The sequence below is a fragment of the Myotis nattereri genome (genome assembly GCF_964212035.1).
Source record: "Myotis nattereri genome assembly, chromosome: 8".
In the NCBI taxonomy this organism is placed as follows: domain Eukaryota; kingdom Metazoa; phylum Chordata; class Mammalia; order Chiroptera; family Vespertilionidae; genus Myotis; species Myotis nattereri.
This window is the reverse complement of record NC_138083.1, coordinates 37547327-37569678: the sequence shown is the minus strand read 5'-3', so window position 1 is coordinate 37569678 and position 22352 is coordinate 37547327. Positions and strand designations below refer to the sequence as shown.

Genomic DNA, 22352 nt, shown 5'->3' with positions numbered 1-22352 from the left:
GAACTTAAAAATCAGGCCAGGTCCTGCCAATAGCTTTGCTTTCAGATGTGTTAGAACGGCAAGGCAGCCTGAGATCAGCGGTGCCACTGGGTCTCACTTCGGAAGGTTTCTGCCTTCCAAACACACTGCAAGTATTAAGTAATAATTGTTTTCACATTTTTTATTCATCAAAGACACGTCGAGGGCTGCCAGCTGGGACAAGCAGGAGACACAGGGTCACTCCAGACCCAATCAAGAGACCTATTGTGTTTTTGACAGCCCAGCCCTATTATGCCATGTAAATGTAGTTCCCCTTTTGAAAACATTTAAAGTAACACAAGGCGTTCACTTTTAAATACCTGAGGGAGCCTGGAGAATCTGTCAGAAACCCCAACTCCAAGCAAACGCTCTTATTTTATGCAGAAGCAGAGTGAGGCCCAGAGGAGGTAAGGGGCTTGCTGCAGGTCACACAGTTGCTGTCACTAGGCCAAGGCTACATCTGGGGAAGCAGGGATTGGGCAGGGAAGGAGGAAATCACAGAGGTGCCTGCAGTGGCCTGGGTTTGACTCGTCCTCAACCCTGCCCTGCTGTGGGACCCTGGCAAAATGGTGAAGCTCTGAGCCCATTCTCCTATCAGTAGAATGAATGGGACAGTAACGATACCTATGCATATTGTGGTGAGGAGTAAGTGAAGGGAGAGAACAGAACGCTTAGTAAACAGTAGTGACGTTTCCTTCACCCGTTTGTGTATGTGGCACTGGTGGGAAGTGGTCTGTGTAGACCGAAGATCAACAAGCTTGGAGAACAAAGTCGCATGACCCAACTTCTAGGTGCTGCCCTGACAATGCCAGTGGGAGACAAATTCTGACCTGTTGGAGCTCTGGGTATTTACCTTGCAATGCTGTCACTTCAAGATGGTTACTCAACACTGAGGGTATCCAGGCTATATCCAGATTCACCGCCTCAATCCCTGCAGGGTGGGCCTCGTGAATCTGCACTTTTAAACATTATTAATAAGCCTGGCCCCTGTGGCTCAGGGGTTGAGCATCAACCTATGAACCAGGAGGTCATGGTTTGATTCCCAGTCAGGGCACATGCCCAGGTTGCTGGCTCGATCCCCAGTGTGGGTCGTGCAGGAGGCAGTGGATTAATGATTCTCTTGCATCACTGATGTTTCTCTCTCCCTCCCCCTTCCCCTCTGACATCAATAAAAAAAATTACTGAGCTATGTTACATACCGTAAAATTCTCTTCAAAGTGTACACACTTTCAGTGGTTTTTAGTATATTCATAAGGTTGTGCAACCATCACCCCTAATTCTAAAATCTTTCACCCCAAAAAGAAACCCTGTACTCCCCATTCCCTTCTCCCAGTCCCTGACAATAAGTAATCTGTCTCTATGGATTTGTCTATTCTGGACAATTCAAATGAATGGAATCATAATGTGTCCTTGTATGTCGGGCTTCTTTCACTCAGCACGTTTTCCAAGTTCATCCATGGTGTAGCATAGATCAGAACTTCATTCTTTCAGAATCCACACTTTTAACAAGCTCCCCAAGTACTTCTGATGAGTGGGCTTTGGGGAGGAAAAGAACAGCAAATTCACAGAAGGTGAAACTTCTGGTTATTATACAGATACAGGGCCTCAATCCTGCCAGGTGTTTCTGTCTCAGAAGCCCCAATGGTAACATGAGGCAACGCTGGCTGCTTGCCTCCTCCTGAGACTGCAGAGGTTGGGTGAGTGTGTCCTGGTGCTCAGTAGGGAGGAGATGTGTGTCTATGGACAGTGGCCTGGCCGCTCTGGGATCTGGGCAGATTAACTGCAAAAGAGACTCACACAAGGGGATTTAGTCTCAACTCAAAGACTTTAATGTACATTAGGCTCCTGGAAAAACATCTCCAAGGAAACAAGTGGAACCAGAAGGAATTCTCATTTAGAAACCTGGTGTGAGCTGCAGCCTTGGAAAACGGCACAGGGACTCTGATCATAGTACAGCTCGAGGTCAGGATGAGGGGCCTGCGCGCCTGAAGGGCATGCCCTCAGGACTCCCAGGCAACGTGAGCATCATTCCTCTTGTGGCTGAAAGCTCCACAGCAGGAATGGAAAAATCTGGGCTGACCAGTCCTCTCTAGAGCCTGAATAAAGGCACTGAACTCCAGCAGGGCTGAGAAGACTGCCCAGAGCAAGAACCTTTCTCTTGTTGAACCTCCGGGTCATCAGGAACAGCCATGGCGGCTCTGCTGAGCAACAGCGCCACGCTGGAGAGGAGGGCTGCCAAGTCCCACTTCTGGGACTGAGGTCTCAGAGTAGAACACGTGGGAGAGGCACGGCACTCACAAGGCCCCTGAAGTCAGGGCCACAACAGTCTTGGGGACCTCTGGACAGGAGAAAGGAACTTAGATGGAAAAGCAAAAGCTGATGACTTGTCAGATACAACCCAACTGTCTTCTGTGTTACACCCTCCCCAGGCTGGGGCTCCTGAGTTTTCTGCGATGTATTCCCATTCAACAAGAGGCAGGTTGAAATTCTGGCTCATCTCCTCTGCCCTCTGTTTAACTTAAAAGTCACCAACTGACATCTCACACCCCTCGGCAGTCCAGGGTTTCTTTCTTTCCAACCATCTTGTGGAATACGCAGTCAGTTCTCATTCAGAAGAAAGTAGGTTGCTGCAGAGGCAGGTCTCTCCCAAGAGCTTCTGTAAGAGTCCGTCCGGAAGTCAGTCAGGTTAGCACCAAGGCCAGGCTGATGGGGAGCCCACGAATGTGCCTTCAGGATGGTACAGCCTCTTTGGCACTGAAGGAATATTATGCAGTGGTGAAGGAGGGAATTCTGGCTCCATCTCTGCAGAACCTGGTGGGGCTGCTGTCCCGGCAGGTCCAGGTGAAGGGGTGAGCAGAGAGGTCAGGCTGCAGCTGTGTGGGAAGGAGTCTTCCCAGCTGAGAGCACTCCCAGTTAGCCCGTCTCCACCCCTTCGGGGAGCTCCACAACCACCGGGGCACAGTCCTCAGGCTCCGCTGCAAAGTCCCACCGAAACTTCTTGGTCAAGTGAGCTTGGAACTTTTCAGCTTTCTGCCTCAGGGTGGCATTCACAGCAATGCTGCAGGCAGAGGAAAAGAAAACCTACAGAGAACAGAGGATAAGTCACTCCTGAGAACACGGAGGGAGCCGAGAAAGCTGTGGAAATTTCCTCATGGTGCTCAGCTCTCTGGGGCGGGAAAATCAGCTGCTGGTGGCACAGGCCCAGGATACCTGCTGTGCTCCCCGAAACCAAGAAACAAGGTCCAAACCCTGCTGAGAAGCTGAGGCAGGACCAGAATGGAAAATTACTATCTTGGGCAGGGAAGACCCATTACTCTGGCCCTGCCCCTGGGGAGATCTACTGGGCACCTGGGCAGTAACTCAGAGGAAGAGGTAGTAGCTATACCAGCTGGTATTAAAAGGACTTGGCGGGCTCACAAGCCCCTGGATCCCATAAAATGACAGGCCTTAAGCCAATGAAGTTGAATTGCTGCTCTAAACTAAATGTGCCACAGGCTGCCAGTTAGAGGTCTCTGTTCCCCTTAAAAGCTGTCTTTGATGTTCTTTTTCTAAAATTGTGATAACACAAAGCTACCATTTTAACCAATTTTTTACATTATCATTTAAAAACCTGTGTTAAATATACATAACAAAATATTTACAAATTTTAACCACTTTTAAATGTACAGTTCAGTGGCATTAAGTATATTCGCGTTGTTATGCAACCATCACCACCATCCATCTCTTGAATTTTTTCCATCTTTCCTAAATGAAACTTTAAACCCATCTTACCTAATAATAGACAAACATGGTAATTAACCGTACCTCCGACATGCTTCCCATGGACTAATCAGGGCGATATGCAAATTAACTGCCAACCAAGATGGCGGCCGGCAGCCAGGCAGCTGAGGCGAACAGGAGGCTTGCTTGTTTCAGTGATGGAGGAAGCCAAGGTTCCCTGCCTGCCGCTGCTGGGCTCTGAGCTTGTACTCTAAGAAACAGTGTTTCAATTATAGAAGCTAAACAAACCCCAGAAACCTGCTTTCAGCCAGCTGGGCCTCAGAGCTGGAGCTGCAACAGTGTTTCAATTATAGAAGCTAAACAAACCCAGATACCTGCTTTCAGCAGCCGAGGTCTCAGAGCTGGAGCCGAGCCTCAGAGCTAAAGCCAGCTCTCAGTTCCAGTGACAGCCATAGAAGGTAAATAAATCCCACAATTAAAAATAAAGAAAAAAAGGAGAGGTAGGGAGCTTCAGTCACCTGCCAGCCTGAAAACGGCCCTCAGCCCCTCACCCAGACTGGCCAGGCACCCCAATGGGGACCCCCACCCTGAAGGGGGTGTGACCAGCTACAAACAGCCATCATCCCCTCATCCAGGTTGGCCAGGCACCAAAGCGGGACCCCCCACCCTGATCCGGGACACCCTTCAGGGAAAACCAGCCGGCCCCCACCCATGCACCAAGCCTCTATCCTATATAGTAAAAGGGTAATATGCAAACTGACCCTAACAGCAGAAGGACTGGGAATGACTGGTCACTATCACACACACTGACCACCAGGGGGCAGATGCTCAATGCAGGAGCTGCACTCTGGTGGTCAGGGCGCTCTCACATGGGAGGAGCTCTGCTCAGCCACAAGCCAGGCTGATGGCTGCCAGTACAGCGGTGGTGGTGGGAGCCTCTCCTGCCTCCTCAGCAGCGCTAAGGATGTCTGACTGCAGTTTAGGTCTGCTCCCCGCTGGCAAGTGGACATCCCCCGAGGGCTGCCGGGCTGCCAGAGGGATGTCTGATTGCCATCTTAGGCCCAATCCCCCCAGGGAGCGGGCCTAAGCCAGCAGGTGGTCATCCCCTGAGGGTCCCAGACTGCGAGAGGGCACAGGCTGGGCTGAGGGACCCTCCTCCCCACCCCGAGTGCACAAATTTTTGTGCACCGGGCCTCTAGTCCTAGCTATAAAAGAGTGATATGCAAATTGACCATCACTCCAACACACAAGATGGCCACCCCCATGTGGTCAAAGATGGCCACCACAAGATAACCTGCAGGGGAGGGAAGTTGTGGGCGATCAGGCCAGCAGGGGGAGGGCAGTTGTGGGCGATCAGGCCTGCAGGGGAGGGCAGTTAGGGGTGACCGGGCCAGCAGAGGAGAGCAGTTGGGAGTGGGGGGGACGACCAGCCCTACAGAGAGAGAAGTTGGGGGGAACCAGGCCTTCAGGGGAAGGCAGTTAGGGGTAACCAGGCTGGCAGGGAAGGGCAGTTGGGGGGAACCAGCCCTTCAGGGAGGGCAGTTGGGGGGACCAGCCCTGCAAGGAGGGCAGTTGGGGGGACCAGCCCTGCAGGAGAGGGCAGTTGGGGGGAACCAGGCCTGCAGGGGAGGGCAGTTGGGGGTGACCAGGCCTGCAGGGGAGGGCAGTTAGGGTCAACTAGGCCAGCAGGGGAACAGTTAGGCATTGATCAGGCTGGCAGGGGAGTGGTTAGGGCAGCCGTGGGCAAACTACGGCCCGCGGGCCGGATCCAGCCTGTTTGAAATGAATAAAACTAAAAAAAAAAGAAAAAAAAAGAAAAAAAAAGAAGACCGTACCCTTTTATGTAATGATATTTACTTTGAATTTATATTAGTTCACACAAACACTCCATCCATGCTTTTGTTCCGGCCCTCCAGTCCAGTTTAAGAACCCATTGTGGCCCTCGAGTCAAAAAGTCTGCCCACCCCTGGGTTAGGGGGTGATCAGGCTGGCAGGCAGAAGCAGTTAGGGGCAATCAGGCAGACAGGCAAGCGGTTGGGAGCCAGCAGTCCTGGATTGTGGGATCCCTTGAGGAGCCCCAGATTGGAGAGGATTCAGGCTGGGCTGAGGGACACTCCTCCCCCCATGAACGAATTTCATGCACCGGGCCTCTAGTTAAATAATAATTCCCTATTTCCCCTTCTGCCAGCCCCTGGCAGCCACCACTCTACTTTCTGTCTCTAGGAATCTGAATATTCTAGGTACCTCACATATGTGAAATCATACAGTACTTAGCCTTTTGTGACTGGCTTATTTCACTTAGTATACTGTCCTCAAGGTTCATTCATGTTGTAGCTGTGTCAGAATTTCCTTCTTCTTGAGGCTATCCCATTGTATGTCTATACCACATTTTGTTTTCCATTCATCTGTCAATGGCCATTTGGGTTATTTCTACTTTTTGGCTATTGTAAATAACACTGCTATGAACGTGGGTGTAAAAATATCTCTTAGAGTCTCTGCTTTCAATTCTTTGGGGTACATATCCAGGAGTTCCTGGATTGTTAAAAAATTCTGTTTAATGTTTTGAGGAACACTATACTTTCTTTCACAGTGGCTACATCATTTTACATTCCCATCAGCAATGAACAAGGCTTACAATATCTCCACATCCTTGCCAACATCTGTTATTTTCTGGTTTTTCTGGATAGTAGCCATCCTAATGGGTGTGAAGTGGCACTTCATTGTGGTTTTGATTTGCATTTCCCCAATGATTAGTGATGCTGAACATTTTTTCATGTATTTATTTGGCCATTTGTATATATTCTTTGGAGAAATGTCTATTTAAGCCCTTTGCCAATTTTTAATCAGTTTTTTTGTTGTTGTTGCTGCCGAGTTATCAGTAGGAATTCTTTATATATTCTGGATAGTAATTTTCTGTTTTAATGTTCTTTTTTGTTGTTGTTTTTTAGTCATTCCTCAGCTCAGGATATTTTTTCCATTGATTTTTAGAGAGAGTGGAAGGGAAGAGGGAAGGAGCGAGCGAGGGAGAGAGAGAGAGAAAGAAAACATCAATGTGAGAGAGACACATCAATTGGTTGCCTCCCACATGGGCCCCAACAGGGCCGGGGGATCATCCTGCAACCCAAGCATGTGACCTTGACCAGGAATCGAACTCAGGACCCTCCAGTGCGCAGGCATTCTAACCACTGAGCAATGCTGGCCAGGGCTTGACGTTCTTTTTAATTCAGTTTCATCTAATATAAACGTGGGAGGGGGCAGAACAGTAATTTTCTCTATATCTGAAACTCTATTCTGGATTGTCCTAGATCCCAACCCCTTCTAAGAATAATAGCAAACCCATTATTCCTCCTATTATTTTGCTCTTTTAAAATAAGTTTTAAAAAATATCCCAATAGATCCTCAAAATGCCGAGGGAAGACACACTTGAATGCCTATTTTTTAGAAATGGAGGCTGAGAGAAATTAAATGATTGAATCAAAGCTACCCAGAAAGGAAGTAGTAGTTTTTCCAAGACTACCTGTTAGCTCCCCACTGGACCACCCCACAGACACAGGAGCATGAGGGTGGAAGATCTTTGATCCACAGACCACCACAGAAGGACTCTGGGCTCCAGGGGCCTTGACCTGACAAAGGTAACAGATATACTCTGTGGCTGATTCCTTGGACAACGCCCTTTCTACCTGCTTCTTTCTGTGAGCAGGAGCAGCAAGGCCATTTTCAGTGGTCTTTGTTCGGAGCCATTCTGTTGGAGTGGTAGCAGGGAGAGAAGCGATGGGGCGTGGGGGGGGCAGGGAGCAAAAGGGAGGTTTACAGAATTTGGTTTCATTAACTTGGGAATCGACTAAATAGAGGAGCGGGAAGCATAGCCACAACAAAGTACCAGATCAATAACTAATTAGAGGGGTTGTATGAGCTTGGTGGCGAGAGGGCAGTGGGGAAGCTGGCGGCCTGTCTGTAGGCAGCTAATAGAGCATGCCATGGAGCACTCAATAGGGAGCCCAGCTGAACTCTGGGGAGGGGCCTGGTATGGGAAGCAGAGAAGCCTGTTTCAAACAACACTAGCTCCAAAGGCCCCACACACCCATGAGTCTGTCCTCAGAGGTCCTGGGGAACCTGCTAGCTGAATTATCAAAAGCCTCCTCTTGCTCCCCTCCTTGCTTAGTAAATGATACTATTCTCTCTGCAGCCCTTCCACCCACACTGAACAGTGGTCCAAACATGCTCTACTGCCTCTTCTGAGCCTCTACACACACATGCTTTTCTCCTACTTGTAACACCCTCCCACCTGTTTTTTTTCTCCTTCGTCTAGCTCATTTCTACTAGTAACTCAGGCTCAGCTCACCTATCACCTCCTTTAGGGTGTCTTCCCAGACCAAGGATGGAACAGGTGCTCCTCTATGCTCCCCCAGTGCTCAGAGTTACCGTGATCACATCCTCAATCTCATTTAGGTAACAGTCCATTTATAGCTGAACTCTCCCAAGAGATGAGGAGCAACTCCAAAGCAATGACTTTTTTTTTTAAATTATGTGACAGTCCTGGACAGAATTAGGGACTCATCCTGGGGAGGAGGTGGCTTATTTACTAGGCCCCTGCATGCCACCAAGCTCATAAACCACCTACTTGAGACATGCCTCTTATAAAAGTCCAAGCTGAAATGAACTGCTCCAACCCCTGTCCCCTTAGCACTGTGCCTGAGCTGCCATTCTGGCATTTCTCACAGTGCTTGCAACGTGTGTTCTTATGAGTAGGGAATGCGTCCGAATTATCCATGTGTTCCACATGGCATATCACCTGGCACAGAGTTAGGGCCCATAGGATATTCACTGAAAGATTAATGAGATGTAAGGACTGCCCTGCATTTGGCAATGGCCAGCAGTGAGAGGTTGGAACAGGCTGGGCCCATACTCATCACTCATCCTTCCCACCCATTTCTCCAACACTGCCTGGTAGTAAAATCAACCAGAAGCAGGTAAACAGAAGCCTTCAGTCTGAAAAATAAGGCTTCTAATTTGAAAAGTGTTTTGAACTTTTTAAAGAACTTGTTAATCTAATCTTTACTACAAACCTGGGAGGTAGAAGGACAGGAAATGACTATTCCCATTATACAGATGAGAACAGTGATAAATGCTGAGCAAGTAAGTGATAAATATTGAGCAAGATCCAGTCCAAGGAAAGAAACCTCAATCCTTTTTCCCTACCAAGACCTTCTTCTTCTGTTGATGCAGATTTGATATATCCTTCGTATGTTTAGCATTGCCCTGGGGAGCCCAGGGGCTTGGCGACCAGGTGCTTCTGGAACTGTCCCCTCTGCAGGCCTCCAGGATCCAGGGCACAGGCCCGGTTGACTTTTTAAAAAAATTGACTTTAAAAAAAATCAGCATTATTGCGACATAATTTACATACAATTAAATTCCACCCATTTTAAGTGTTTGATTTGTTTTGACAAATGCATACACCCATGCAGCCACTATATGATATAATCAAGATTGATATATAGTTTTTCTTTTCCCAGTTCTATGAGTTTGAAGGACCATATACAATCACCATTAGGACACTGAATAGTTCCACTCTAACAAACACCCTTGTGCTGACCTTGGTGATCAAACCCTCCCTTACCCCTCGCCTCTGACATTCACTGACCTATTCTTATTTTTATTCGTATAGTGTAAAAACTTGATATTTTAAAAACTCACAATTCAGAAAAGGAGCTGTTTAGACAACACCTAGTTTCAAGCAATAATTTACTTTGATTCTTTTATTTTTAGATTAATTTGTAATGATCTGGTTATTTTATCAAAGTGAAATCAAGTAAACATTTTTAGCATCACTGAGAAATGAATCCTCTTAATATAGGAAGATTAATACTGGGTATTTAAAAAATATTTTGAAATAGGATAACAACATTACACAAACAACTGCATTTATTAGTACATCCACTGGGTATTTTTCCTAAATATAAAAAGGTATTACTACTTTTATCACTAAGTCTGTATATTATAAAATCATAAATTACTTCAGTTAGAAATTTAAAAGCCTTCTTTTAGGCCCAAGTTAAATAGAGTTCATTCAGGTCAGCTGAGAAATTTAAAATACCAAGGTAGGTAGCTGAGTCACTATCTTATCCTACTTTTTTGGCTAGACAAAAAGGATGAAATTTCCAATTTTTTCAATTCCCAAATGGTTTTTCAACTTAGACTAAAACAAGCCAGAGATAGGACATTTTATTTCTACTTGCAGAAGAAGAAAGTGGTGTTAAAAGCAAGACTATCACTTCACAATAATTGCCAGGAAAGTGAAAAGCAGTGGGAATAATTCTGAGATCAGTTTAAAGAATTTGGGATGTTTTGTCTGGGGCCCTAATATATGAGAGCTCACCACAGGCATTAGAATCAAAGCTCAGCCCTGCCACCTATTAGCTCTGTCGTCTTGGGAAAAATTATGTGACCTTTGTGATCTTACTTCCTCATGTATAAAATGGAAGTATAGCCTTAATTTTGAGCATTGCTTTGAGGGCTAAATGAGATAATGCACAGTAAGTGTAAAAAAGTAATAGACAGCTGATGGCAGGAGGTTTGGGAGTAGGTAGGTGAAATTTAGCATAGATGGTATGATGATAAAAATACTATAGACATCATTGTCAGAGCCAACATTTTTTCTCAAGAGTTAAAGATGGACACTGGCATTTAGAATACTCACAAGAAATAAAGCTAGAAAGCATATATGGCCTATTGTGACTAAAAGTATTTTTAAAAAACAGGTTATGTGACTATATGCCTAAATGCTATGCAATCAGCAATAAGAATTCTTATTTTGCACATAACTCATTTTCTAATATACTATTAAATTCAGATTATCTTTTCATTGGTTTTAAACAAATTGTGGTGACTCAAGTAGCTTTAAATAAAAGAAAAAACTGTATCTATTTTTGTAAAACAAATAATTTTTATTCAAGCTAAATCCATGGGATTTGTAAAAACCAGTGACATTTATTCAAAAGGGCCTCTAATGGCAGAGGCCATTACATGGTTGCCTTTAAGTGCTCACACACACAAACACCAGCCCCTCTCCACGGGTAGTAGCCATTTAAGCTCCTAAGTAAGAAAGCCAGTTCCACTTACTTGACTACCTGGGGGGAGAGCAGGCGGCTGGCTAAGGAAGGCTTTTATGGGCTGATTCATTCAGTCAAACACCCCGAGTGAGTGAGTGAGTGCCTCTGTGTGGGGGGACTGAATTCTCACTGCCAAGATGGCATCAACTTAACTTTCCATTAAAAAAAGAAGTTTTATAATATCCTTCTCTACATTGTGCCTGTTGAAATCTCAGTCATCCTTCAAGCTCATAGTCAAATGCCATCACCCGCCCCCCACACACACACCTTTTGCAAAAGCCATTCCTGATCCTCTGTCCCCTCAAATCTCAACCACAGTCTGAATTAACCAATTTCTCCTAATGCCCTTTGATTAGAATTCACTGTTTACATCTATCACATTAGGGCCATCTACATTGCCATAGGAATTATACTCATTTATCTAAAAACAACAAATAACACAAAGATGTAAGTGCTAGGCCTTAACCAGGTGTTTAAAATAAACAGGATGAACAAAACAGGCTTTGGGTGAAAGTTCAAGGCTCAGTGGGGCAGTCAGGCCGACAATATGTAAATTTCAGCAAGTACAGCTTGTGCAATATAATATTGACAAGTACAAAGCAGGCTAACAGTATGGAAAGGAGAAAGATCAGGTGTGGCTTCATAGAGTGGGTTGTTTTGAGGGCATCTCATAGGGTAAACAAGTACACACCAGGCAGAGGGAAAGTCAGGTTCAGTTAAGAAGGCATGACACTTTATACCCATGTCTTTATCAGTCATGCCAGAGGGAAAGTTCTAGAGATCTGCTGTGCTTATAATTAACAATATGTTCTACACACTTAACAATCTGTTAAGAGTGTAGACCTCTTGTTATGTGTTAGTTTTTTACAGCAAATTTTTTTTTAAAAGAAGGCATGAAACAGGACAGCATGTCTGGGAATTTGCAAGGAGACCGGGTCACTGGAGTTGATGGAGGAAAACAGGGAGACGAAGGAGAAGCTAGAGTACAGGTTAGGAGTCAGAAGAGATCGGGCCTTGTCACCCATATTTGGGCTTTTAACTTTCTAGACAATGAGGAGTTGCAGAGAAATAGGATCAGATGTGCATTTTAGAGCAGCAACTCAGATGGCAAAGTGGGAGACAAGGTAGGCATGGAAGTAGACAGACTGATGCAGCCTAGATGAGACCAAAAGGTGTGGGTTAGGGAAATGCTACCAGGCAGGGCTGCCTTCTAAAACACATTGCTTTCTAGAGTTATTTGGTTAATTCATTTATTTACTTTCCACCAAAATATAAGTGGAAAGTCAGGGACTCTGTCTGTCTTGCTCACAGCTATATTTCTAGTCTTGTCAGGTGCTCAGGAAATACCTGCTAAATCAATGAACAAATCTCCTGAGGGCAGGAACCCTGGCTAATCCGCAACACTTTCAGGAGAATATTGTATTTAACCCTTTGCGGTCGTTTGTCTACTCTTAGCCACCAAAGCTTTTTTACCGTTCTGGTCGTATGTCTGCTCTCAGCCACCACAGCAAGGAACCGTACAAATCTTAACTATATTCATTCATGTATCAGTTCATAATTTCTCTGAAAGCTCTTAAGTGTCTAAGCGACCTTATCACGAACCAAAACATTGCCCCGACAAATCGGAGATATCGAAACTCAATATAAAGAAACGCGATCGTTCCACACTCGCCATGCAAAACACCGTGGCGAGTCAGTCGCCTTTTGAGAGTGAAGAAATCGACAAGCTTCGGAGATACTTTGCAGAATTTCAAATAAAGCTTTACAAATTACGTTTAACTGTAATTAGGCATTCTCGCTTGTTAAGATATTTCAAAATAATACTCCAAAATGGCAAAAAGAAAGTTACCGAAAGAAGTGTACTGCGAATCTGAAAGTAACGATGAAGAGTTTTATTTTGGCACCTTGAATATTGACTCTGACGTAGAAAGTGATAATGTTTGTAGTGATTCTACTAGTAGTGACGTAGTTCCAAAAAAGAATTAATAAATCTTGTTTATCCTTCATAATCTTGCATGTATGTATCACTGCTCTTTCAATGGAAATTAATTCCGACCAGTACGACACCCATGTCCAAATTTAATACGACCGCAAAGGGTTAAAGAAGGATGCTCACAAACATGCGTTGATTTATTTTTTTTTAAAGGCACGTGTTTTGGATTTTTCCAAATAATGACATCAAATTTTCTTGGTGAAAAGTCCAAAGGCAGAATTCTTCCACCCATCAGCTTTTCATACCCCACCGAGGCATCCAGCTGGGCCCTTTCTACTTCGTAAATCATTGCTAGCAACAAAGCCTCAGCAATTAGAGCTCAGCTGTTGGCTGTGCTGACAATGGTTAGAACAGCCAGCAACAGTGTGGCCCTCCTGTTTGTGTGACAGCATTAATGCACATCATGAGGGTTGCACATATTCCTGTGGACCATAACCACTGCCAGAAGCAAGTTAGCAGGCTGATGCCTCCTACTCTTCCATAACCCACAACCCAGTAACTTTGGTGGGGATTTTCCCCCCAGAGGAAGGATAAAAGGATTTAATTTCTCTTTTATATTAAGAACCAATAAAAGGGCAGTTTTATAATTCATCTGAAGTGGAATACACCAGATTCAAGCCATCAGCTTGGCTGACTCATCCCCATGGTCTGCACAAGTCCTCCAGCTGCCAGAGTTTCAAGCCAGCTGCCTGCTCGCAGGGACTCTTCCAACAGTACGTTGGTTTTAGAAAAGTGCTCTGCACCTCTAAGAAACAGGCATGATGGTGTCTCCACTACTATCCATCAGGAATCCTTTGGGGGTAGGGGGCTACACTGTATTCAATATGCAGGCCTGAATATAAATGTACAAATCCTGACTCTGCCACTTACCAGCTGAATGAACTTACATAAATTACTTAACCTTTCTGAGTCTGTGTTCTCATTTGTGAAATGGAATAATCCTCTCTGCCTTACAGCACTCCAGAGAAATCAAATGAGGAAACCCATCTCGTATGATAAACATGGTGCCTGATACCCAACAGGCACTTAATGAATGTTCAGTCCCTTATCCTGCGTGGGAGTGAGAGGGAGGTCAGTGAACAGCCACCTTGTAAGGAGCAGGGCTTGTGGGGGTCTCACATACAGGGAGGAAAAAGCAGTTCATGGACCAGAAAATATGGAAACTGACAGTTTGTAGCTCTGCCTCTTCTATACTTGAGAAAGTTAGGAAATGTGAGTGACAGAGGCTGTCCCAAGAACATAAAGGAAGCTAATCTGTTTGCAAAGGGAGGAAATAACACAGGATGAAGATTGTGAGTTTTTTGAAGCTTCTTCCCTAATTACCACTCATAATGAAAATTTAATTGCCAACTTAAAAGCAAATTTCACTTTTTCCCTCAGAAAATCTCTGCAGAAACTGGCACATTTGGTTTGACACAGGAAATCAAAGTTACTTTAATGCTGAAATGAGATCTAAAGAGCTGCAGATGTTTCCCTGGGAGTAACAAGCTTCCAAACTCTGTCCTCCTGGGTTGCAGCTATGGCTACAGAGAAAAGGAAAAACTGTTCTGAGCTGAGTAACTCAAAGGGGTGGAGGTGATTCAAATTCCAAGTACTCCAATGCTAGGCACTCTGGGGGCAAGTGGGGAGAGGGTGGCACAGAGAAAGGGTATCTGGCATCAAGGAGCTTCAATCGAGTAGGAGAGGGAACCAGGAAACAGCCTAAGATTAGGAAACCAAAATTAAGAAACTTTGGGTCACGAAAGAACAGCAAGAAACAAAAAGGTAACCCTTCTCAGGATGCAGGAGACTGCTCACCTGTAGCGTGCTGGTGAGGAAGTTGTTCTGGGAGACAATGTCCACAAAGAAGTCGGGGGGGATCTCGCCGAGCTGGTGGTACAGGATGGAGATGAGGTTGACGTAGAGAGTGTGGTGCTTCAGCATGGCTTCCTCAGAGCGGCACAGGAGGTTCAGGAGCTGCTTCCAGTGCTCGAAAGCCTCATACACGTTCCCCAGCAGGAAGCACACAAAGGCAAACTGAAGTTCACCTGAAAGGCACAGAGGAGAAAGGATCCTCAGGGAGGAGATACCCGCTGACTCTAAAAGCCTGACAGTTCCACTGGACCTCAGCAAGGGGGGACCGGGGGGGGGGTCTTTCCTCCTTGTCACTCCTGCGGAGACCAGCATGGGATCTGGCAACAGGCCGGTCCTTAATAAAAGTTTGCTGAACTGCTATAAATTTGGATTTCTGTAAAATCAGACTGCAAGAGAAGAGGTACACCTAGTATTTGCCTGGCATTTAAAGATTTTACAAAATGTGCTCAGGGATATCATGCCAAGTGGACCCCAAACCTGGCTGCCTATCAGAACTACTAGAGGAGCTTGCTAAAAATAAAGCAGCCCAAGCCTCACCCGCAGAGATCCTGGCTGAGGATAGATGATCTGTAGCTCTAATTCTGATGCAGACAGTCTGCTACAGGTTCAGGGAAATGCTGTATTACACCATGTAATCCTCAGCCCAACTCCTCAAGGTGGTCAAGGAAAGGTGGTGTTTGCCTTATTTTATACATGAGGTCAAGGGACTTGCACAAGGTCACACATCTAACCCTTAGGAACGTGAACAATGAAAAGATAAAATAGATTTTCTATTGGCTGGGAACCGTTCTAGAGCCTCCCCGAGGAGGAAAATTTGGGAGGACTTGTTCCAGGCTTGATTGTTTAACCACAGTGCTCTGTGGTTTAATCTCTATGAGCAGCTTGGGGGGAGAGAACATGGGCTCTGGAGCCAAACCGCCTGTGTTCAAATCTCAGCTCAACCACTTAGCTGGGCAAGTTACAGTACTTAATCTGTTTATGCTTCAATTTCCTTATTTAAAGGTGAGGATTAAATAAACCAATATGTGTAAAGCATTTAAAATAATGTATGGCTCAAAGCAGCACTCAATAAATATTAGTTATTATTCCAACATTTCCATCGGATGCCTGGCTCAAACAAAGAGACCTGATGATCTAGATCAGCAGTTGCCAACCTTCCCGACCTCACAGACCACCAGTGGTCCACAAACCACCGGTTGGTGATCACTGATTTAGATGCCATTGTACTTAGCCAAGCAACTGCGTCTCTGGTTACCAAAATATACTGTTGCCGATCAGAGATGTTCTGTCTGTCTTCACATTTAATGAGGGCTTCTGTGGACCTACATAAGGGTCATCAAAACAACATATGCCCTCAACACGTGTGACTAGCTCGCTACCTGCTGGGACACCTGACCGGTATGTAGGCAAATTTTCTTTGTGTGACAGAGGTTAATGATATCCTTCTTCAGTTGGCTTTTCCTGGTTGGCTTGTGAAAACATGAGCTTATTCTCTGAATTTAGGGCATTTATTTAAATTCGTGCATTTCTGGCCGAGTCTAAAATTATGAGATCAGAAATAATTTCAAAGAGCTGTCATGCAGATACAAAGTTATCCCTGCAACAGACCTTTTCACAAGATTACTTTAAAGAACTGAAATGTGTTAGAAGTAGAAAACAGGATTTCTGTTCATTTTTAAGCCAGAATTTCAAGTGTTACTTATTAAATGAAAATACTATATAATGCATTAAAATACATTCATTAAAATGTCCCTTATCAGCTGAGCCAATGATTTAAAAGGCCCTATATTCAAAATTTTCAGATATTCCAATAAAAAAATATGCAAATACCTAGGCAACTTGTAAAATATCTATATTTATAATAGGGTAATATGCAAATCGGTGTGGGACATCATCACGTAACAACTGAACAGCAGGAGGGCGGGGCAGCGAGCGACAAGCAGTGGAGAGCTACAGGAGGGCGGGGAAGGGAGCTACATGCAATGGAGAGCTACCAGTGGCAGTGGGTGGGGTGGCCAGATGAGGCAAGTGGCAGCGAGCTACTGGCGCATGGATTCATGCGCAGGGCAATCTGTGTGCAGGGCCCCTAGTATATATATAAATAGCTGTTAAAGATGTGATGAATGGCCGAGACCGGTTTGGCTCAGTGGATAGAGCGTCGGCCTGCGGACTGAAGGGTCCCGGGTTCGATTCCGGTCGGGGGCATGTACCTGGGTTGCGGGCATATCCCCAGTGGGGGATGTGCAGGAGGCAGCTGGTCGATGTTTCTCTCTCATCGATGTTTCTAACTCTCTATCTCTCTCCCTTCCTCTCTGTAAAAAATCAATAAAATATATTAAAAAAAAAAAAAAAGATGTGATGAATGTTTGCTGTCACTAGTAACTGAAGAAAAATACAGTTGACTCTTAAACAACATGGGGGCTGAGGAGCAGACATTCTGTGCAGTCAAAAATCTGCTTATAACTTTTGACTTCACAAAAACTTAGTTGTCCCTCAGCATCCACAGAAAATTGATGTTAGGACACCCACCCTCATACCAAAATCCGTGAATGCTCAAGTCCCCCATATAAAAAGCATAGATCAACACACATAGTAGGCCCTCTGCATCTGGGGACTTCCAATTTGGGATCAAAAACAGTACAGGTACTTATTGAAGAAAAAAATCTGCAAATAAATGGATCCATGCAGTTCAAACTTGTGTTGTTCAGGGTCAACTGTAAATGGAAATAAGATGTCATTCTCCAACTACCCAGATGGAAGAAGCCTTTGCTGAATTGCCATGTCAAAGGTAATAGGCAACAGCCTCCAATAGCTGAAGCCGCACAACCTTCTTACGGCAACATACATGCTCTGACCCAACAATTTCAACCCTAAACACATGCAGAAACACACACAAGGATGTTCACTAGGCAACACTTACAATAGGGAAAATATGAACATCTTAACGGTCCATATGCATTGGGCTGTTAATACCTATGGAACTTAAGCAGCCAGTGAAAAGGAGTGACTATTTCAGTGACACAGAAAAATGTTTATATTAAAGTAAATAACAAAATGATATACCATAATTCTGTTTTTTGTAAAAAAAATTAAAAAATCACATATACATACAAACATATAATTGAACTTAAAAAGTCTAAAAACACATAGAAATTAACATAGAGAAAAGACTGAAATAAAGTATCTATAGCCATAGCTACAGGTATACATATACATTTATATGTAAAAGATGGGAAGTAAATACACCAAAATGTAAAAAATGGTTATTTCTAGGCTGTGAAAACTAGAATGAATTTTATTGTGTGGGTTATTTTTTCTATGATGAATATATTTTTGTAATAAGGGGGAAATAAAAACTATAATAATGTTTTTAAAAAGTCACTGTCATGGTCTAAGCCAGGGGTGGGCAAACTTTTTGACTCGAGGGCCACAATGAGTTCTTAAACTGGACCAGAGGGCTGGAACAAAAGCATGGATGGAGTGTTTGTGTGAACTAATATAAATTCAAAGTAAACATCATTACATAAAAGGGTACGGTCTTTTTTTTTTTTTTAGTTTTATCCATTTCAAATGGGCCACATCTGGCCCGCGGGCCGTAGTTTGCCCACGGCTGGTCTAAGCAGTTGAGAGACCAACACCTTGAGAGAGTTAGGAGCAAGTTGAGGAGGGAAGAGGGAGGCCTGGGAACCAGGAGCCCTTGGCTCCGGTCTCATTCTGACCACTTAGCAATCCTTTGCTTCTACAGACCTCAATCTGTAAAATGAGGGGCTGGGCCATGTCAGTGGTTCCTAAACACAGGACTGTCTGCATCAGGTTTACCTAGGGTTCTTGTTTATTACACAGACAGACAAATCGCTGGGGCCTGAGTCAATCTCCAGGGTTAAGGCCTGGACATCCGTACCTTTACTGAGTGTACTGGGCATGACTGCCTCCTAGCCAGCTTTAGGAACCCCTAGACTAGATAACCCAAGGTATACTCCCTAATCCAATACCTCTCCTTGGCCCACTCCCAAAGAGCCTTGTTCCTCCTCACCGAGTACATCCTGGGGGCTGCTGGGGAACTGCTTGCTGAGCACAGTCTCCAGGGCATAGCTCAGGTCCATGCTGTGCCTGGTTATCTCTGCTGGTGTGGCACCTGCTGGGAACATCTGTGTGGGAAGCTCGGAGAAGCGGATCTCTGTCCCGGCTCTGGGCTTCATCTCAGGCAGCCGGGCCAGGCCTTCCTGGTAGCTTTTGCACTCGGTGCCACAGCGGGGTAGATTCTGCCCCACCCGGTCCTTGGTGTGCTTCAGGGAGAGCACAGGCAACACCTCTGAGAAGGCACAGATCTGCCGGCTCTCGGGCTGCAGCCTCTCCATTGTGGCCTCGCTGATGAAGTTGGTGAGTGAGATCCACTTCTTGAGGGTGGCATATGGGTAAGGTCCCAGAAACTGGTCTAGGTCCTGGAGGTTGGCCCTCATGGCCTCCACCTCCGCCTCTGGGGCTGGGGAAAGGTCTACCTCTTCCTGGACTGAGTTCCAGCGCAGGACCGTCAGCTCCCGCTGCTGCAGGCAAAGGAAGAAGCCCATTCGAGGGCCTACATCCCTGGGATTGGCCTTGTCCACAGAGCTGTAGTGGAGGAAGTGGATGCCTGGTGGAATCATCTTCACACCCCGGAACTTGGGCCCCACCTCCCAGGAGTTGTAGTCAATGCCAAACTCTGTCCCCTTGGGCATATTCAGGATGATCACAGTGGCCCCTTCAAAGAAGAGGCTCTTGGCAAGCTCAGGATCCATCTGCATGGCAGCCATGGCTGCAGTGACAGGCGACCAAAGGAGAACCCTTCTTATTTTCAGAACAGCTGAAAAGGAAAGCAACCAGAGTTTGTCAGAACTTGGGGAAGAATGCTTCATTTACTGAGCAATCTCTATGCCCCTGATAGCAATAGCTCCCTACATCCTCACCACAACCCTACATCCATTTACAGATGAAAATGTGAGATTCAGAGAGAAGAGAATACTCACTTCACAGCTGAAAAGACACCAGAGAAGTAACATGTTCAGGTCACATAAGGACATACAAAGTCACACAAATTAGAACCTGGGTACCCTGCCCTCCAGGCCAGTGTTCTTCCCACTGTCCACTCAGGATCTGCTCTCGGATCTCTCTCTCACACCATGGAGGATGAAAGTAAAGGAAGCCTGAATGGTCCACTCTAAACTGTAACTCTGCCTAAAACCTATTGCTAGAAAGTTCCAGAAGAATTGAGAAGGATGCTTGACTCAAGTACACAACCAGTTTCCCATAAGCCTCAGGGGAAGCCCAGAAACAGACAGAGGTGGAAAGTGGGTGCTCAGCATCTAAAATTCACAACAAATTTGGGAAATGGAGAGCTTTTCAACTCAAACATTCTCTTCTCCTTTTACACATAAAAACCTAAAGTCCAAGGAGTGAGACAACTTCCCAAAGGGCCCACAGTCAGTGGCAACGCTGGACCACTCGTCCAGAATGGACTCAGTGGCATGGCTGGCCTAGGATCAGTATTTAGAAGAGAAAGCTCAGAGCACTTATTTTACCTGCCCCCGAACCACCTATGGGGGCATACTGTAAAACGTCTGTAGGCAGACACTGCCTCTGTGGTATTTGTAAGAATGGTTCCAACATGAATTCATTGAAACCAAACAATTATCTACCCTTCTAGTCCCAAGACACCTACCTATTTAATTCAACAAATAACCACTGTATGCCTGCACTGTGTCAGGATCTTTACCGGGCACTAAATAAAACCTCTAGAGCAGTAGTTCTCAACTTTGGCTGCACATTAGAATCACCTGGGAATCTTTTTAGAATCCTGATTTCTGGGCTTCATCCTCCAGAAATTCTGTTTCTTTGTTACTAATGTTGTGGCCTCGCCCCATAACAAAGAAACAGAATTTCTGGAGGATGAGGCCCAGAAATCAGGATTCTAAAAAGATTCCCAGGTGATTCTAATGTGCAGCCAAGGCTGAGAACCACTGCTCTAGAGTAAGACAGCCACTGCCCTCTAGGCACTTCCAACCTAGCCAGACATATGAGCAAGGCACTAAAATTTCACAGAGAGAGAACCAGTGGCCTGCTTACTTCTTTTTCCTCTATATATTTTACACAATCAAAACAAAATAAAACTGCGAGGAAAGGAAGACCAACCCTTTCACAAAAACATTAAGGGTGTATTTTACTGCCTGAACCCAAAAACACTACGAATGACCCTCACTTTAAATCAGTTTTTGTTTTTTTTCAGACTTCAAGTCACAACTCGTTATGGGTTAACAAACAGTTTAGAGTCTCAGTTAGTATTATTATTTTTTAACGAAAAGAATAGAATAAAAAAATTAGAGCGTATCAGGAGTGATGAAGATAATAACTGCTTTCTGAAGCTTTGTGTTTGTGTACACACTCCGTTGCAACATAAAATGTATTTGTTACCGTAGGTCACGGTCCGAAAAAGCCTGAAAGCCACGGCTCTAAATAACTTATACATCATCTTCCTATTCCCAACCCTAATTCAGAAGGTACTTGATGAATAATTTGCTAAATGCACAGCTATTACATTTAGAAAATTGCTCCTCATTTAGCCACTTTCCCTTGTGGCATCTGTGTGCTCCTTGATAATTCCTTTCACTCTAATTCCATCAGCCTGTAATTCTATTCATTGCATCTTCTGCAGCTGGCATGTGGCCTGACACAGAGAAGATGCCCTGGAAATGCATCCATCCACTTCTCTTCACCACCTCCTTAACCAAACGACCATGACACTCACCCAGAGCGCTGGCCCCTCCGATCCAGTCTCCATCCACAGCTGGAGTGACCTTTGCAAAATGCCAATCTAGGCATGTGGACACCCACTTTTAATACCTCCGGGTGGTTTCCCATGTGGTTCTGGGGAAACCAAAATCCATGGTCTGGGCCCCGGCAACTCCTGCAGCTGTTTCACACCCTGCTCCCCACACCAGCTCTGCTCCAGGCACACCGGCCTCCTCCCAACCCTCAAACGAGAAGCTCCTCTGCCTATGAAGCGCTTCCCGCCTGTCACATAATTTTCCTGATTCAGCCCAATAATGTCTCCTCCGTACAGCCTCCGAGGTCGGGTCTCTTGTGCTACACGCTCATTTCACGTACCAAGTCGGCAATTTTGCCCATGTTCACTCGAGGGTTGTCACCTCCACGAGATCTGAATCTCTTTACACCTCGAGCACATCCTAGAGTCGACACTTGATAAAACATTCATTTAATAAAAACATGGTATCCGTTTCGCAGTTGAGAAACAAAGGCTCCTTTCGGGGAAAGACCTTACCGGGAAGTTACCGAGAGCCGGACGGAACCAGGTCGGGCGCAGCCAAGGCCTCGGGCCCCCAAGTCCTGGAGTTAGGAAAGCCCGAAGTTACCCGGTGGCCCGGGGAGTGCTGGGGCGCCCTCCCTGGTGACGGTTTCTCGGGAGAAAGGCCTTTGGAGACACCAGGGTCCCACCACCAGCCCACAGGCCCCCGCGAGGCGCCCTAGTCCAGGGCGCGCCGCGACCCCAGGCCGGGAACCGGGTGGCCCCGCTACACAAACAACGAAAGGAGCGGAATTAAAACAGACCGGGAAAGCCGCACTCACCAGCTTCGGTGCCGCCCGCTCACGCACCGCGGAAGCGCACC

At 45.6% G+C, this 22352-nt stretch overlaps 1 protein-coding gene across 2 annotated transcripts; it reads right to left on the bottom strand.

Annotated features, from left to right (window-relative positions):
- Positions 1 to 1827: 1827 nt before the first annotated feature.
- AAR2 (AAR2 splicing factor) lies at positions 1828 to 22352 on the bottom strand. 2 transcript variants are annotated; one of them, XM_081097136.1, is made up of 5 exons: positions 22312 to 22352; positions 22007 to 22071; positions 18728 to 19534; positions 14638 to 14867; positions 1828 to 3099 (listed from the first exon to the last, which is right to left on the bottom strand). In XM_081097136.1, exons 3-5 carry the CDS (start codon positions 19482 to 19484, stop codon positions 2932 to 2934), a joined length of 1155 nt encoding a protein of 384 aa, XP_080953262.1. In that variant the 5' UTR covers positions 19485 to 19534; positions 22007 to 22071; positions 22312 to 22352; the 3' UTR covers positions 1828 to 2931. The 2 variants fall into 2 exon arrangements, with proteins under 2 accessions (XP_080953262.1, XP_080953261.1); XM_081097135.1 differs by lacking the exon at positions 22007 to 22071 and having other exon boundaries at positions 22312 to 22343.

Excerpts from the sequence above, each read along its gene's own strand:
- AAR2 (XM_081097136.1), bottom strand. The coding sequence starts at position 19,484 with ATGGCTGCCATGCAGATGGATCCTGAGCTTGCCAAGAGCCTCTTCTTT. Across the intron at positions 14,868-18,727 it reads CAGCCCCCAGGATGTACTCG|GTGAACTTCAGTTTGCCTTT; the intron begins GTGAGGAGGAAC and ends TGTGCCTTTCAG. Across the intron at positions 3,100-14,637 it reads TCCTCACCAGCACGCTACAG|GTTTTCTTTTCCTCTGCCTG; the intron begins GTGAGCAGTCTC and ends TGTTCTCTGTAG.